The 16,510-nt window shown below is 34.7% G+C and overlaps 3 protein-coding genes and 1 long non-coding RNA gene across 6 annotated transcripts; 3 read left to right on the top strand and 1 right to left on the bottom strand.

Moving 5' to 3' along the window:
* Nucleotides 1–51: 51 nt before the first annotated feature.
* Nucleotides 52–2,505, bottom strand: LOC137716616 (uncharacterized). 2 transcript variants are annotated; one of them, XM_088691876.1, is made up of 7 exons: nucleotides 2,368–2,495; nucleotides 2,182–2,213; nucleotides 1,914–1,964; nucleotides 1,586–1,802; nucleotides 815–1,100; nucleotides 617–694; nucleotides 52–356 (listed from the first exon to the last, which is right to left on the bottom strand). In XM_088691876.1, the coding sequence occupies exons 4-7, from the start codon at nucleotides 1,798–1,800 to the stop codon at nucleotides 306–308; spliced, it is 630 nt and encodes a 209-aa protein (XP_088548002.1). In that variant the 5' UTR covers nucleotides 1,801–1,802; nucleotides 1,914–1,964; nucleotides 2,182–2,213; nucleotides 2,368–2,495; the 3' UTR covers nucleotides 52–305. The 2 variants fall into 2 exon arrangements, with proteins under 2 accessions (XP_088548002.1, XP_068312160.2); XM_068456059.2 differs by having other exon boundaries at nucleotides 2,182–2,505.
* A 1,111-nt stretch (nucleotides 2,506–3,616) lies between these two features.
* Nucleotides 3,617–6,190, top strand: LOC137715549 (uncharacterized). Of its 2 annotated transcripts, XR_015960374.1 has the most exons (6): nucleotides 3,617–4,033; nucleotides 4,123–4,215; nucleotides 4,901–5,045; nucleotides 5,179–5,478; nucleotides 5,590–5,644; nucleotides 5,770–6,190. XR_015960374.1 is itself a non-coding variant. In XM_088690297.1 (4 exons), the coding sequence occupies exons 1-4, from the start codon at nucleotides 3,866–3,868 to the stop codon at nucleotides 5,403–5,405; spliced, it is 633 nt and encodes a 210-aa protein (XP_088546423.1). In that variant the 5' UTR covers nucleotides 3,617–3,865; the 3' UTR covers nucleotides 5,406–5,578. The 2 variants fall into 2 exon arrangements, 1 of the variants encoding a protein (XP_088546423.1); XM_088690297.1 differs by lacking the exons at nucleotides 5,590–5,644; nucleotides 5,770–6,190 and having other exon boundaries at nucleotides 5,179–5,578.
* Nucleotides 6,191–8,194: 2,004 nt separating this feature from the next.
* LOC137716299 (arabinogalactan protein 13) lies at nucleotides 8,195–8,722 on the top strand. Its single transcript, XM_068455737.2, has one exon. It carries the CDS (start codon nucleotides 8,297–8,299, stop codon nucleotides 8,477–8,479), a length of 183 nt encoding a protein of 60 aa, XP_068311838.1. The 5' UTR covers nucleotides 8,195–8,296; the 3' UTR covers nucleotides 8,480–8,722.
* Nucleotides 8,723–9,084: 362 nt separating this feature from the next.
* On the top strand, nucleotides 9,085–9,693 carry LOC148698311 (uncharacterized). Its single transcript, XR_015961159.1, has 2 exons — nucleotides 9,085–9,167; nucleotides 9,315–9,693. It is a non-coding gene; the product is annotated as an uncharacterized LOC148698311 (long non-coding RNA).
* The last annotated feature ends 6,817 nt before the right edge of the window (nucleotides 9,694–16,510 follow it).

Below are 16,510 nucleotides of genomic sequence, written 5' to 3'. Positions count from 1 at the left end.
GCATGCATCTTTTATGTTCACATAATGACCAAAAGAAGGTAAAGACTGAAGTTACCATCGTAAGAACTGGGCTTTTGCTAAGTTGGGTAAAGAAATGTGCGTCTTTCTGCAATCAAGTTTGAACAGAATTGGACTGTTGCTCGAATCAAGTTGTTAGCAACACATTGACAAACCAAAGGAAGAGAGATCATGCCGTTTCTTTCAATTTTTCTTTTACCCGGCTTTGATCTCTGTCCCTAGTTGCATACGGAGTCCAAACTACTCAAAAAAGTTGCATCTTCTTGCCTTTTGTTCACATGTTTCTCTCATTCTGATTCGCCATCGATACCTCCCATGGCCTTCAATCCTCTGGGTCTCTGCATCGTAATGGAATCCCAAACAGTTACAGATTTGCGTGGTTATACCTAACAGAACTATTCTTAGGAAAATAAACAGGAGAGAAAATATCCCATGACATTTCGATTTGTTACACGATTTTGAGGACCCAAACATTTAAAAGCAATCTGAGATTCCAAATCCAAATTTGTTTTCTTCTCATCCCAGCAAGCCAAGCATTTAGGATGGAACAATTTAGTTTAGACGTAACTGAGAATTAACGCAAGAGAGACGAGAATACCTTCTTTGAAGTCTTCTTCTCCCTCACTTCATACCGCTCCTGGCACAAATCCGATAACCATACACCGGGCATAATCAACTGCACAAGGAAGTGAGAATAAAACAAACCACTCACAAAAAAAAATAAAAAATAAAAATAAAAACAAACAAACAAATAAACACACACACTCTCTCTCTCTCTCCCCCCTGAGCAACTTACAAGTAGGCTTTTCTGGAGCAATTTTGCTCTTTTCTTGGGCCTTTGAGGTAGCTTACACCCTTTCATAGCCATGAAATCCTCTTCCTTTTCTTTACTAGACAATGATAGAAATAACCTTGGCCAAGCATGGCTTCCTTTGTCATCCCTTGCAGAACCAGGATAATCTAATCCTAACACCTTCCCATTCTCGTCCAACCCTAATGAACCCCTCGTTGTGTAGTACCGATCTTCCTTCTCCGGTGAAGTAACAAATAGCTTCCTACTATTCCTTGGCGAAGCTGAACTCCTGCAATCCACTTGGTAAAATGTTACCTCTATTCCACTGGACGTAGACTTTTTCATTGACAATTTTGCAAACTTAAAAGTAACGAACAATGTCATCAAAACACTTTCATGATTCTAGGATTGTTCAATTTTTTTACTACTAACCAATGAAGGTATTAAACCAGAATTTTCTCATTGAAGTTTCGCACAATCATTTTCTGCTGTTAATGTCTCTTGATTTTCGTTTATTCAATCTAAATGTCAGAAAGAGTGTGCATGGGGAGAAAAGGGATGAGCAAAAATCACTTCCATTTTCCCATTTCTTTATTTTTGAGAAGGGATCTTTCAAAAATTTCAGAGAATACAAAACAGAAGATAAACATGTAAGCTCTTAGTTCAACAACAGCTGCTTCAAACCACTTTAATAACACAATATCTAGCATACTTCAATTTTAAAAAGTCGAAATTTTTGCACCGTGTTCAAATAAAACCATCAATGTTTCTTACTTGTCCATGCGATTGGGCAGTGGATGAGGAGCCGGAGACTCTTTATCGGCGGCCCGAGAAGTGATTTTCTTCTTCCTCAAACAGTCCGACGATTTTTTGTTGTTGCTCAAGGTTGCGTCCTTATTCAACTTTGAATATCTAAGCCTCTTTCCGTTCCCCCATTGCAGCAAAAAGTCCGACTCTGTGGCTTTAGAGGTTTTCCCTTCCTTTTCCATCTCTGCAACCATAAATTTAGAGATTACCCATCCGGAATTCCACGCAGAAAACAATAGAAACCACGAGAAAGTGGAAGATAATTTCCCCAGCATGTAGAGAACTGAAAACTAACCTCAAGATCTATGGAGATAACCGTAAAAAATGCACTTTTCCTCAGACAGCCCTGCATTTCAGTGGAGTTAAGATGACCCCATAAACAAATCAATCGAATAAAAACAACATTATAGTCATCCGTTGCTCTTTTTGATTGCTGAGAAAGTGTCAGAAGAAATAAAAGGCAAAAAAAAACAAAGGAACCCAATTGGAAACCGAACAGACCAAACAGCCATGAAGATTATGCAATCAGAAGAAGAGATATTTAAAGAAGAAGACTTAATTACATAGTGTGATGGCAGCCGAGCAGCAGCAGAAACTGAAAAAAGATGAACAACTTTGGCCTCACTTTTTCTCCAGAATAATTGGAAAAATAAATAAATAAAATTAACAGGTAGGAGTGAAGATGTTATTGATATGTGGGTTGTGGGTTGTGTGTTCGTTTTTGTCTTTGAAACGCTTAGTGATCAAACCTCGCCGCTTTTCTTTGTCATCTTCACTCAAAACTGCTGTGAGTCTCTCTTTCTTCCTCCTCTTCCTCTATCAGAGCCTCTGTTTCTCTTTTGCTCTTTCACCCTATTTTGATTTATTTTTGTTGCGCTCCTCCAATCACTAATCTCTATTCTCTTTGTTACACTTGAACATGTCCAAAACGATTTTCACCGTCGGATGTCAAATGGAGGGTCAGATGGGTTTCCCTCCAACTGTCTGACCTTTCAACCCTTTGTCACCCCACGGAAAGAGAAGTACTTCGCTGTAACGGGCTCAACCCCTATCCCATGATTTTGTCAGGTTCAACGGGCTCTATTTTGTGTCCTCCCATCTAACACGGTTACACCACATCCATGACCCTCACAAAAGAATTTCTCATCTTAAAGGAGAATGACTTATATGGAATTGAGGAGAATGACTTACATAGAATATGTTATCGTCACATGATGTTTTTTGTCCAATAATGTATTGCTATGTATAAATTTTTCTTCACATTACAATGTATTATTAAATCGAAACATCACGTTATGTTGAGTTTCATGCAAACTGCTCTCATATTATAGGGCATATGCTAGTGAGTTGGTGGCTTAGGGGCACACATGGCCTATCTCATCAGCATATCATTTATCATCATCCAACGTCCCAAATCCAATGTGGATCCTACTCCTACTCCAATCTATATAGGCATGCTTTCTTTCCTACTACTCCTATCTATATAGGTATAGATCCTCTCCAGATTCATTCTATCGAGTCCTACCAATGAACAAATTCGGGCTCTTGAAATTTGATTCAATGGTTAAAGTTATTATAACTTTTAAAGGGATCCCCTATTTTTAGCCGTTGGATCAAATTTCAAGGGTCCAGATTTGTTGATTAATAGGATTTGGTGTAAGAGATCCAGAGAGGATCCCTTTCCTTCTTTTTCTTTTAGGATTGGAGATCCTACTGTACTACCGGACTTATTTGCCTCGTATTCTTTATTAGAATACAAAGCCCTATTTCTAATAACAACCCAATAGTGCCACTCATTACTACGGTTTAGAAGTAAGAGGTCTTAGGTTCGAATATCGTAGATGGCGAATTCGATACCAAATCAGGCTGTTATTCTATGGTTTAGCCGAACTCCCTCTCTTCTAGTGTAAAAATATCGATGTACTCAAAAAATAAAAAAAACAACCACCACCCAACAGTACCCTAGTGCCGCAGCCACCAAACCCTTCCCACCAAGCATGCCGGCTGCAACGCTCTGGCCTCGTCAACCGGGCTTATTAGTAGTCCCCAATGTTTTTCTCTTTTAGGAAAACAATAAGAAAAGGAGTTTGAGGGGGAAGGGAGAAGGGAGACGGCAAGGAGGTAATTTGTTGGTAATTTCTTTCAGATTTAGGGTTTTCATTTATCTAAGAAGCCCCCATCACTATACTGCAAAGTTCTCCAAATACTGCCACACTTGTCTACAAAGTACAAAAGCGTAAGTAGGGCATGGCAAAGCGGAAGAGGGAAGACAATTCTACAATAAGTACAATGGAGTTGAACTTATTGAACAACAACAAAAAACAAGTTCACGATCATCAGCCGAATACGATGAAGTCCCGCCCAATAATATTCATTCTGCGAAACGCTTCTCTCACAAAGGGTTTCGTCCATAAGGTACATACACTTACAAAAAAGAAAAGAAAAAAATGAAAAAAGAAATCTTCATTTGATATGCATACAACTTAATGTTTCTTATGTTTTAGAGGTGGAAGATTCTGGATTCGGATGACGACCATGATTTTCTTCTCAAGCAGAACAAGAATCTGGATGATTTTAGGCCTGCAATAGTTTACCAGGTTTGTGATTTGTTGGTGTTTATATATAAGAAATTAATTATATTTTTAGAAATCAAAGCTCCTAGTTTCAACCTAGCTCGAACAATATATATATATATTAACATTAATTTTTTTCAAAGTTTTTGAGTGGCAAGTTTAATCCCAAGTCTAGGTTATAACTTAAACAATAAATTTGGGTATTGGATTGAGATTAACGTACAGCTTGCTACCGAATGCAACCAAAATTTTAACGCTTTGTTTTTTCTTTCTCATGTGGGAAATATTAGTTTTAGCATTTTTTTTAAATATTAATTTTAGCAATGGATGATCATGTAGTGTTGCTAAGATTTTGTCTGTATTAATTCATGCTTATATTCTTAGGGAATTGTTATCGGCAACTGCATTCCTCATTAGTGAAATCCACACTTTATCGGCAACTGCATTCCTCTTAGGGAATTTAGGTAGTGCTATCCACACTTTACTTCTTACACTCTTTCTTAATTTTCGGCCATTGGGTTGAACGAATTGAAAAATATCAATGACAAAAAATTAACAAGATTGTGTTGGAGGTAAAAATGAATGTGTGAATAGCACTATCCAAAATTTAAAGGAGGGAGAAAGACCATTTTAGAGTGCACTAATAACAATTCTCTATTCTTATATTATAGTCTATGGCTCTCCATGAATGTAACATATTATTCTGCAGGCTCTCCGTGAGATATTGGATAGCAAACTGAATAAAGCTGGTATGGTACGAGCTGTGTATGTGAAAACTGATGAAGGAGTGTTATTTGAAATTAAATCGCACGTTCGTATACCAAGAACCTGTAAACGCTTTTGTGGAGTCATGTGTAAGTTAACTTGTTTTATGTTCCATTTCTGATATATTCGATCATCCTACATTACCGTCTCTCCAAAATACTTCTTGATCGATCATGAAGAACTTATTGATTGATTTGTCTTTTGAATCTTCAATTTCTGAAGTGGAGTTACTAAAGGAGAAATGTATACGGACCGAAGATACAAATGAAGTACTTATGCATGTCATCGAGGAACCTGTAACTCGACATTTACCTGTCAACTCTCGTGTAGTAGGCGAGTATTTGACCTCTCTCTCTCTCTCTCTCTCTCTCTCTCTCTCTCTCTCTCTATGTAGCCTAAGTTCTGAGGTTACTGATTATAATTGGGATATTTGTAGGTCTCTCTTATAGTGCAGAGAAGTTGGTTGACATAGATAAGTAGGTTAATTCTGCCGGTTTTGATGATCAGGGTCTTGTTTTTGTGGTATGTTTGAGAATCTGAATTGCTTATGATTTTAGGACTGCACTACTTGCTGCTCTATTTATCTTAAAATTTTGAAATGACCATGACTACTACTTATTTATGCTCGATCAGGTGGGTGCAATGGCCCATGGAAAAATCAATGAGTACGCAGATGATTTCATATCAGGTAATTCACACTTAAATTAGGATGTACCCCAAAGTACATCGTATTTACTTTTTTTTTTGTTCCATGTAGTCTTGTTTAACTTGCATCACCAAAAAAAGTGTCTTGTTTAACTTGCTGATGCGCAGTGTCGAATTATCGATTGGAATCGAAAACCTGCATAGCATTGATTTGCGAGGCGTTGGAGTATAAATGGAAGTCTATATTAGGTTAACAAATAGTTACCTTGCAAGCTAAAGCAATTTGGTAGAGAGGAAAGTGCAAATTGATCCCGATGTCGTCAAACAGTACTAGTCACCCACAGAAGAAAACCAGGCATATATGCAAGAAACTCAAAAGGATAGGCAACTGGAAATGGTTGGATGGTTTGTACCTCCTAGTCTCATGTTTGGACCACCCTCTCTTAAGTTAAAAGTGGTTTAGAATATCACTGTAAAAAATACTATCCTATTTTATGTACGTTTTTATTTTACAACTTTGCATGTCTTTTCAACTCTTCATTCTTGGCAAGTCACATATTAGTATATTAATGGGTCATATGATTCTCTAGCCGCCATTACATTCATTATTTGCGAATTCAAGAAAAATTTCTTTTGTTATATTTTTCTTTGTGTATAATCATTTATGAAATTTAAACTCATATTATCTTTCAACATAGTAAAGACTGAGTTTTTTTTTTTTTTTTTTTTTTACTTAGACATGATATAGATAATGAAAGGCTAGGTAGATGCATAAGAGAGAGTAACAAAAATCGTTTTATTCTCATTTGTTTATTATAGATTGGCCCAGTTTGTTTAATTCTAAAAATCTCCTTTCAGTTTCAAAGAAAATATTAAGCGTAGCTGTATATCATTTGCCATATGCAAAAGAGTTGGAGCTTAGATAGCACTGATGCAATAGGCTCGTGCTCGTGATAATATGATGACCATAGCTCAATTTCTGTTTCTTTTGACCCATTCACATATACAAGAGAATTTTTCGTGATTATATGATCAAAATTTGCCGACTCAGACTTTAATTAATTTACATATTTTACATTAATACATTGTTTTTATAATATAACATGTAATGATTTGTTAAAATTAGGAATGAAGATTTTCCTCCTATATTCAGTCTTAAATAATTAGATCAAATTTCCATGTTTGATTTGATTCACATTTGGTTCAGTTAGACTTTAATTGGTACCATCCCACATTCAAAACTGTGTAGTTACAGAATGAATCTGATATGGACAACACGCCAACCCAGCAGATAAGTTCGGTGACCCATCTCATTTCTTATTTCCAAGTTTCTAAGCCAGCTTTCCCACTACCATTGTCCATTGCAGAGACCACAAGCAGTTCCAGTTTCCCTTTCATCTGGATTTTAAGCTAAAATTTAGGGAGTTGATTTTCGCACTCCTTTTAATTTCTTTCTATGCATATTTTGAAGGGTTTTTTTTTTCTTTCTTTCTAGCTTTTAGATTGAATAAATTGAAAAAGAATTAAGGATAAAAATAAAAGAAAAAGTGCAGAAGAAGAAAAGGAGATTGTGAAAATACAATTAACATTACTTGCAATACATCTACAAACCCATACTAGTATATTATGTAAATAAAAGCAGCACAAGTGCATATAATAATCCACTGTAGTACTGGTATTGTTAAACAAACATAACATTATCATACAACCAGCTCATCATCACCTCTCATTTCCTACCAAATCCCATAATAAACCCCATAAGAAAAGCAAAACATTCACCTAATGATTGGTAAACTCAACCACCATGACTCATTCATTTGTTTGCTTGTCAAGTTAGAATTTATACTATGTTATATTGAATCCAATTCCTAACTTCTCATTCATTTGTTGCTGATATTTATATAATAAAAAAGTATGTGATCTCCATGAAACAATTAGTAAGTTCATTACCTGAAAAATTTAAGAATTAGATTGATTAGAAGAAAGCGAGCTGATCCCATTCAAGTTGGCTCTCTCTCTTTTCTCTCCAACTTTTAACTTGCTCGATTCATGACTTTATTATAAGTAAACAACTAAACATGCTTTAACGAATTTAATTAGTAAAATGGAAGTGAAAAAAACTTATAAAAAATGCAAAACAATAGCTAAGATTTCTTTTAGAAGACAGCAAAGGTAGAGGGACCCTGAGGCAAAGTGACAGTTGTCTGGCAACAATTCCAAAGCCACCCTGTCAAGTGTCAACTTCATCAACCCCACTAACGTTCACCTTGGGGAATTTTGAACCCAGAAGAGGCTCTGGGAAATCTGAGATTAATGATTGAATGATTTGGACCGTTGAAATTTGATCTAACGAACTACAATTATTATAACTTTTAGAGAAGCTTTTTGTTTGTAACCGTTTGATCAAATTTCAACAATCCGGATCATTTGATCTTTAGGCTCAGATTTCCCTAGATCCTCTCCGGATCTGGGTTAGGGAATTTTGGCAGTTCAGCAGCCTTTGAAAATTGAAAAATTGAATATCTCTCTGTCTCTAGTCTCTCTCTTTCTCTCTCCTCTCTCTGAGGGTGTATATATAGCCCACAACCCTCACCATTGTCCTTACACTTCCTCTATTGCAATATAAGCAATCAAGTTTCTTTCTTTCTCCCTTTCATTGTTCTAAAGTCCAAATTATTTACTTAGAAATCAAGAAATGGAGGCAATGAAGATGAATCTTTTTGTTGCTTTGTTGGTGGTTATGATGGTGGCCTTCTCAGGCATTCAACAAGTAGCTGCAGCTGATGCTCCAGCTCCAAGCCCAACATCTGATGCCTTCACATTTGCCCCCACTTTCTTTGCTTCTCTAGCAGCTTTGGCTTTTGGCTTCTTCTTTTAAGCATGATTTTTAAATTTCAGGTTTTAATTTAATTATTTATTGTTGATAGAATTGTATGGGTGTGGTTGATCTTTTTGTTGGTGGATTTGTATTATATGATGTATAATTATTTTTGGTGAGAATGTGAGGATGGTTCAATTTTAGGCCAATAAAGGGGATCATGGGGGTTGGCATTTGATGTCCTTGTATTTTCTCTATCATTGTATCAGTGATTCATTTGTACTAATAAATTTCATTCTTCTATTTTGTTGTGGTATTTCAGATGAATGTCTCGTCATTGGATTTAATCCAGGAATTCGTATGAAACTTTTCTATACTAAAGAAAAAACATATGTGAGTTAGGTCTGTTGATTAGGATACTGTGTTTGATTCTTGCACTTGAATTAGATTTTCTTTCCTGTAGTTTAAAGCATTGCATTTTGAAAGCAAAAAATCTGAAAGAAAAGAAAGAAATAAAGATAATTAGAAAGAGTGGACCTAGTAAATTTGTTGGCAATTTATGGTGAGAAGAGAAAAGGGTTATGATGGGTTGTAGCTAGCTAAGCTTGGCATGTTCTACTCCACTGGAGTTGTGTGATTGTAATGGTGTACTGGGCATGGTTTTGTAGGGCCTCTGCAATAATGCTTAAGGTCATTTGCATAGTCGAGTGATGAAGATTCCTGAGGCAACTAGGATATCGAGATGACGGTATTACAAACTTATCATATATAATCACATGTGATTCGTTTGAGATATTATCGATAATTTATTGTTATGACATTCCAATTGCATAAAGTTCTTGATGAGGAGACTTACCAAAAAATTAAAACCAAATGTTTTTTTATTTTTTTAAAGGGACTAGTTGGCGGCTTTGCCACAACAGTCAATCATTCCAGGAGCTGAAAAGACTAGACATTTTAGCCTCCCCTAACCACTATCGTACGATTCACGTGTCAGAAATCTAACCTAAGACGTGTTGTGTGGAACATTTGTCTAGAATTCGTCCCCAACCATTGAGCCATCCCGTGGTGGTTATCAAAACCAAGTGCTTTGATCCTTGCAAGTTTGTTTGTGGCTTGTGAGTTTCATTGCTCTTCGAGTCTAGGAGGAGGAAGGACCATTCAGAACAACTAAGGATTGTATTAACTTGGCCGTGGTCCAAACGAAATTCTTCATTGTGTGGGTCATATCCATTTAATGCCAGAGAATGAATGAAATGACTTGATGCCTAAAATATCTTATATTTTTACATGAATTTTCGTATAAATATAATGCAAAACAGAGGGTATTATGGATGAGGAAGTCAAAAACATGATATCGAAAAACTATTTAAGAAATATAGAACAACTTACATATGTCGAGTTGTATATCTCTCTCTTCCTAATCAACTAAAATTTTCTCCACGAATATAACATAGATCTAGACACACATCATCATTCATCTTCAATCAGTTCACATGGAATGAAAGAAAAAATGGCTTCTTTCTTTACAACAACTTCACATGGAATGGAAGAAATAAAGTAAAGCAGAAAAGGAAATTGTATTTTTAACAACCAAGGAGAAGTGCATAAAATAATAATAATAATAATAATAATAATAATAAATAAAAATAAAAAAAACCAGAAACAGCAATGATGTGAACCAGTGAACAAACATCACATGCATTATGAGTTCTAAGAAAGAATGGTAGGGCCATATATATCATATGAATAGTTTGTTTTTCTATAGGCAATAATAACTTAAAACATTAGAACTCTGTCATTGTTAATTTGTTAAATGTCCTAAGTTGTTGAATCTACTTGATTGTGGTCACGAGTAAGGTGAAATTTTCCATAGCCTCTCCAGATTAGGAATGGATGGATAACTGTGACTTGCTACAAGTTGTCCCTCTTTTTATTTGAAAAGAATTTGTTAGTTTTAGATCCCATATTCACCGTACCATAAGTTTCTTAAATTTTGTTAGCGCCCAAAATATTGTTTTTATAAAGTCTCTGCTTTAACCTTTCAACGTACCGTGAACTCCTAAAATTTCATCTAAAATATTTTGTTAATAATCTTGAGGATGAGTACCGTTTCGGCAACATTTTGGGCCCCATTACTATTTCATTTATATTTTTAGTTTTCAGTTTATTATTGTATTAAATATATTTGTGGCTCAATAAATGGTAAAACCTCTTTCAACTGCCTTATAATTTTTTTCTTAATCATGACAAAATATTTTGTAAAAATAAAAAATTTGCATTTTTCTAAAAAATGGTGGCTAACCATCACGGTTTTTAGACGGTTTTACAAATTTGTACAAAAGTTGTAATAAAAAATCCTATTTGCTTTCACCTTCACGCATTGTGAGGTTTAAAAAATTCATGTAAGACCTTCCGTTGATATTCTTGAGTTTTAAATTTCTTTTTGTCAGTGTTTTGGCACTTTTGAATTTCAGTCTTCGGCTTAAATATTCTATTGAAAATATATTTGTGGCTCAATAAATATTAAAACCCCTTTCAACAGCCTTACAAAGTTTTTCTTAACCATGACCAAAAATATTTTGAAAAAATAAAAAATTTGCATTACTCTCAAAAAACATGTTGAGAATAATGTTTTTAGGCGGTTTAGCAAATTTGTAAAAAAATTGTTATAAAATCTATTTGCTTTCACCTTCACAATGCCGTGAGTTTTACAAAATTTAATGTAAGACTTTATGTTGATATTCTTGAGTTTGGAATTGCGTTTCGGCAATGTTTTCACCCCACTATTTTCTTTTCAATTTATTTTTCAGAAATATATTTGCGGCTCATTAAATACTAAAATCGTCCAAATTCCTTATTAAATTTTTTTCTGATCATGACGAATATTATTTCGCAAAAATGTTTTTTTTTTTTGCTTTTTTTTTTTTTCTAAAAATGTGGGCTAACCTTCACGATTTTAAGGTAGTTATGCAAATTTATATAAAAGTTGTTATAAAATCTTTTGGCTTTCACCGCATCGTGAGGTTTAGAAATTCATGTAAGACTTTCCATTGATATTCTTTGAGTTTGGTATTGCCTTTTCGCAATGTTTCTGCCCCACTACTATTCTTTTCAATTAAATTTTCCATTTTTCGGATTAAATATTTTATTAAAATATATTTGTGGCTCAATAAATGGTAAAACATCTTTCAACTGCCTTATAAAGTTTTTTTAATAATGGTGAAAATATTTCTTAAAAATAAAAAAATTTGCATTTAAAAAAAAAAAAAAGGGGCTACCACGGTTTTTACGTGGTTTTGCAAATTTGTACAAAGTTGTCATAAAATCCATTTGCCTTCACCTTCACCACACCGTGAGGTTTAGAAAATTCATGTAAGATCATTCTTTGATATTTTTGACTTTTGGAATTTCATTTCGGCAATGTTTTCGCCCCACTACCATTGTTTCCATTTATTTTTCAGCTTTTGGCTTAAAAAATTCTTTTAAAATTTCATTTGTAGCTCAATAAATAGAAAAATTCGCTTCCAAAGTTCTTATAAAGTTTTTCTTAATCATGACGGCAAAAATTTGGCAATTTTTTTAATTGGTCTAAAAAACTGTGTGCTAACCATCATGATTTTTAGGCGTTTTTTTTGCAAAATATCATAAAGTCCATATGCTTTCACCTTAATAGACCGTGAGGTCTTGAAAATCATCTAATAACACTTTTCATTAATAATCTTGAGGATGAAGTCTTGTTTTGGCAATGTTTTGGGGCGCGTTGTTTTTCTTTTCCATTTATTTTTTTAGTTTTCGGCTTAAATATTATATTAAAAATATTTGTGGCTCAATAAAGTTTTTCTTAATCATGACGAAATTATTTCGCAAAATTAAAAAGATTGCATTTTTTTCTCAAAAAGGTGTCTAACCATCATGGTTTTTAGGTGGTTTTGCAAATTTGTACAAAAGCTGTCATAATATCTATTTTCTTTCACCTTCACTGCGCCGTAAGGTTTAGAAAATTCATATAGGACCTTTCTTTGATATTCTTGAGTTTGGAAATTCTATTTTGGCAAAGTTTTCACCCCACTACTATTTTTTTTCCATTATTTTTCAGTTTTCAACTTAAAAACTCTTTTAAAATTCATTTGTAGCTCAATAAATAATAAAAACCACTTCCAAATTCCTTATAAAGCTTTTCTTAATCATGACGAAAAAATTTCATGAAAACAAATTGCATTTTTCTAAAAAAAAAAAAGTGCTAACCACCACAGTTTTTAGGTTGTTTTGTAAAGTAAATTGTCATGAAGTCTATATGCTTTCACTTTCAATGCACCATGAGGTCTTGAAAATTCATCTAAGACTTCTCATTAATAATCTCGAGGATGAAGTCTTGTTGCGGCAATATTTTGGGTCCCACTGCTTCTTTTTTCCATTTATTTTTCAGTTTTTCGGCATAAATATATTTTATTAAAAATTCATTTGTGGTTCATATAAATAGTAATACCGGTTCCAAATGTCTTATAAAGATTTTTTGTTTTTTTAATTATGAGGGAAAATATTTGGCAAAAAATAAAAATTTGAATTTTTGTCAAAAAGCTTGGATGTCATCACGATTTTTAAGCGGTTTTACAAAATTATACAAAAATTGTCATAAAGTCTATAAGCTTTCACCTTCAATGCACAATGAGCCCTTGAAAATTCATCCAAACACTTTTCGTTCATAATCTTGAGGATGATGTATCGTTTCAGCAATGTTTTGAATCCCATCACCATTTTTTCAATTTATTTTTTTGATTTTCTGCTTCAATATTCTATTTAAAACATATTTGTTGCTCAATAAATGGTAAAACCTTTCTCAACTGCCTTATAAAAAAAATTTAATCATGACAAAATATTTCACAAAAATTAAAAAAATTCATTTTTTTTTCTTTCACAAAACATGGGCTAACCATTACCAATTTTTTGTTGTTTTGCAAATTTGTTCAAAAGTTCTCATTAAATCTATTTACTTTCACCTTCACTACACCGTGAGGTTTAGAAAATTCATGTAAAACCTTTCGTTGATATTCTTGAGGATGGAACTCCATTTTAACAATGGTTTGTGTGACAACTTGTCCCTAATTCTACGATTTTATTAATTTTAAAGGTGTGAATTCATGAAAATGCCACTACAATAAAGATTGTTGATTTTCGTTGACTATCTTTTGGTGACATGTACAAACTATTATTTTAGCGTATCCTCGAGGTCCTTGACGGTACGAACGCGTAGGCTCAAGCGGAATCAAAATCGGAGTTACAGTTAAGATTTTACGAAACATCAAATACCGAGGGCAAATTGGTAATTTTATGTTTAGAGGTATTTTGTATTGTTTTGTGAGACACGTGGGGCCCATACCTCACTATTTGCCCTATCTCGTATCCTTAGAGCAATTCTACCCCTAAAAACTTTGCGCTAGCACCCAGCCTATTTATCCACTCAGTGAACAGTGATAGACTCCAATGAACAGTAATAGGCCAAGGGCATCTCCGCCCCTAAAAAAATGTGTCGGCACTAACGATTTCCACCCCTACAAAATGCGCTGGCACCCTACCCATTTAAATTTCTTTATAAAAGAATAAATAAAAAAATAGTTTTAATTTCGGATAAGATTTTTAACCAATCTCGTCACGCCATATGTCATTATCCGAACGTACAAACTATTTTATGGATAGATCTCCGATAAGATTTTCAACCAATGACCTTGAAGGATGTGTTGAGTTTTTTCCAACGACCTTGAAGACCTTGACTACTTTTGGCGTCTTTACATCGCAAAACGCTTTCGTAATTTTACTCCACATTTCTCTCTTATTCATCTCATTACCCGTAATCGGGTCATGAGTAGTGTGAACCCAACATTCACACAACGTACTTCAATGAGCTTCCACAAAGTCATTTTTTTCTCTCAAAGTGTACAAAATATTGAAATGTAGAAAGTGTAGAAAATATTGAAATGTAGAAAGTGTAGAAAATATTGAAATGTGGTGTAAGGTGGAAGATGAGGGTTAGGTATTTATAGAAAAAAATTTAAATTTTTTTTAATTTTTCTGTATTTAAAAACAAATCATAATTTTTAATAAATTTTAATGTTGTTAATTAATCTAGACCGTTGGATTTGAAAAATATTCAAATCCAATAGCCAACGAACTACCACGTGGCCAATGGTTATAATTCTGACCGTCGGGCTTTTTTTTTTTAATTTTTGGGGGAAAAAACGTGGACCGTTGATTTGTGATCGGATGATCCAGTTTAAAAGTGAAATTCAAATATTTTTTACCGTTGGAAATCCAACGGCATAGAGTGAGCCATGTCGCCGAGCCCGGGTGACATTTGAGTGCGCCTGCCAACAGGCCCCCCTCTGATTTCTTGTCTGCTACTCGCGCCCACGCTCGAGTGAAGGCCACGCGCCATGCTAAAAAAAACAAACGGGCCGGTCCCTTAGAGCAGCTCCACCGGAGCTTTTTTTGCCCAGCACCAAGTCCAAATAACAGCCCGGCATGCAAGAATGTGCTCTAGCCCGCAACCTTGCCTGGCACCCAGCCCGTGCCAGTCAAGAGCCCAGCCCAAAATGGACAGACCCATTCCCCGGTCTGTTTCTGGCGCGTGCACAACATGCGCGAGGCGGGGCGCGTAGCCGACAGCTCTGCAGGCGCTGGGGCCCGCGTGCAGACCCACTTGCAGTCGTCCGGTGAACGATACGTGGCCTCCTCAGAGCCGTTGGATTTCCAACGGCTAGTTTTTTAGGCCGTTGGATTTCCAACGGTAAAAAAAATTTGAATTTCAATTTTAAATTGGATCGTCCGATCACAGATCAACGGTCCACGTTTATTTCACCAAAAATTAAAAAAAAAAAAAAAAAAGGCCCAACGGTCAGAAATTTGACCGTTGGCCACGTGGCGTAATGAGTGCTGTTGGATTTGATTATTTTTCAAATCCAACGGTCCCGATTAATTACAACATTAAAATTTATTAAAAATTAATTAAAAAATGTCAAAAATTTTTAAAAAAATACAGAAAAATTTTAAAAAATTAATTTTTTTTTTCTATAAATACCTAACCCTCATCTTCCACCTTACACCACATTTCAATATTTTCTACACTTTCTACACTTTCTACATTTGAATATTTTTGTACACTTTGAGAGAAAAAAATGACTTCGTGGAAGCTCATTGAAGATGTTACGTTGTGTGAATGTTGGGTTCGCACTACTCATGACCCGATTACGGGTAATGAGATGGATAAGCGAGAAATGTGGAGTAAAATTATGAAATCGTTCAACGATGTACATGGAAAAGATGTACATGGAAAAGATGCCAGATCTAGTCAAGGTCTTCAAGGTCATTGGAAAAAACTCAACGCATCATTTACTTGTTGGAAAAACGCCCTCTCTCATGCTTCTGGTAATTTGCGTAGTGGGACAAGTTTAGCGGATGAGGTAACAATATTTTTATTTATTTATATGCATTCCACCCGATTTGATTATTTTAATTTATTTAATTTCTTATGTAATTTTTATGTAATATGCATTCCAAATACATATGTAATTTTTATGTACTTTTTATATAATTTTTATGCATTCCACAATTCTTATTTAATTTCTTATGTAATTTTTATGTAATATGCATTCCAAATACTTATGTAATTTTTATATAATTTTTATGCATTCCACAATTCTTATGTAATTTTTATGTAATTTTTATAGACACTACAAGCACAAGCATTCTACAATGCAAAGAACCATAACAAATCATTCAACAAATGGGAATGTTGGCAAATTGTCAAAGATTGCCCTAAATACCAAATTGTGGCAACCGGTCCAGAAGTTGTCATGCACGGTATGGGTCTACACAGTTCGCCAGAAGCAGACACAGCCGAACAAGAAGCCAACACATTTGAAGACACGGAAGGGATACCTGAACAAGTGCCAGAGACCCAACCGACTCGTCAGTCCCTCAGGCCTCAAGGTAAAAAGGCATCAAAGAAAAAAGGTAGTTCTTCCAAAAATGACTACACTAAATATATGGAGGAACTTACTCGTCAAGGTGAAATGAACATGGCATGGGAAAAGG

This window comes from Pyrus communis, chromosome 3 (assembly GCF_041283825.1).
Source record: "Pyrus communis isolate YQ-2024b chromosome 3, ASM4128382v1, whole genome shotgun sequence".
NCBI lineage: Eukaryota > Viridiplantae > Streptophyta > Magnoliopsida > Rosales > Rosaceae > Pyrus > Pyrus communis.
Note: the sequence above shows the minus strand (reverse complement) of the source record. Positions and strands in the feature narration are given on the sequence as shown.

Bases quoted from the DNA above. Each gene is read 5' to 3' on its own strand.
- LOC137716299 (XM_068455737.2), top strand. From the start codon at position 8,297: ATGGAGGCAATGAAGATGAATCTTTTTGTTGCTTTGTTGGTGGTTATG.
- LOC137715549 (XM_088690297.1), top strand. From the start codon at position 3,866: ATGGCAAAGCGGAAGAGGGAAGACAATTCTACAATAAGTACAATGGAG. The intron at 4,034-4,122 runs GTACATACACTT...CTTATGTTTTAG, and splicing joins CAAAGGGTTTCGTCCATAAG to AGGTGGAAGATTCTGGATTC. The intron at 5,046-5,178 runs GTAAGTTAACTT...CAATTTCTGAAG, and splicing joins ACGCTTTTGTGGAGTCATGT to TGGAGTTACTAAAGGAGAAA.
- LOC137716616 (XM_068456059.2), bottom strand. From the start codon at position 1,800: ATGGAAAAGGAAGGGAAAACCTCTAAAGCCACAGAGTCGGACTTTTTG. The intron at 1,101-1,585 runs GTAAGAAACATT...AGTGGATTGCAG, and splicing joins CTGCCCAATCGCATGGACAA to GAGTTCAGCTTCGCCAAGGA. The intron at 695-814 runs GTAAGTTGCTCA...TTCCTTGTGCAG, and splicing joins TGCTCCAGAAAAGCCTACTT to TTGATTATGCCCGGTGTATG.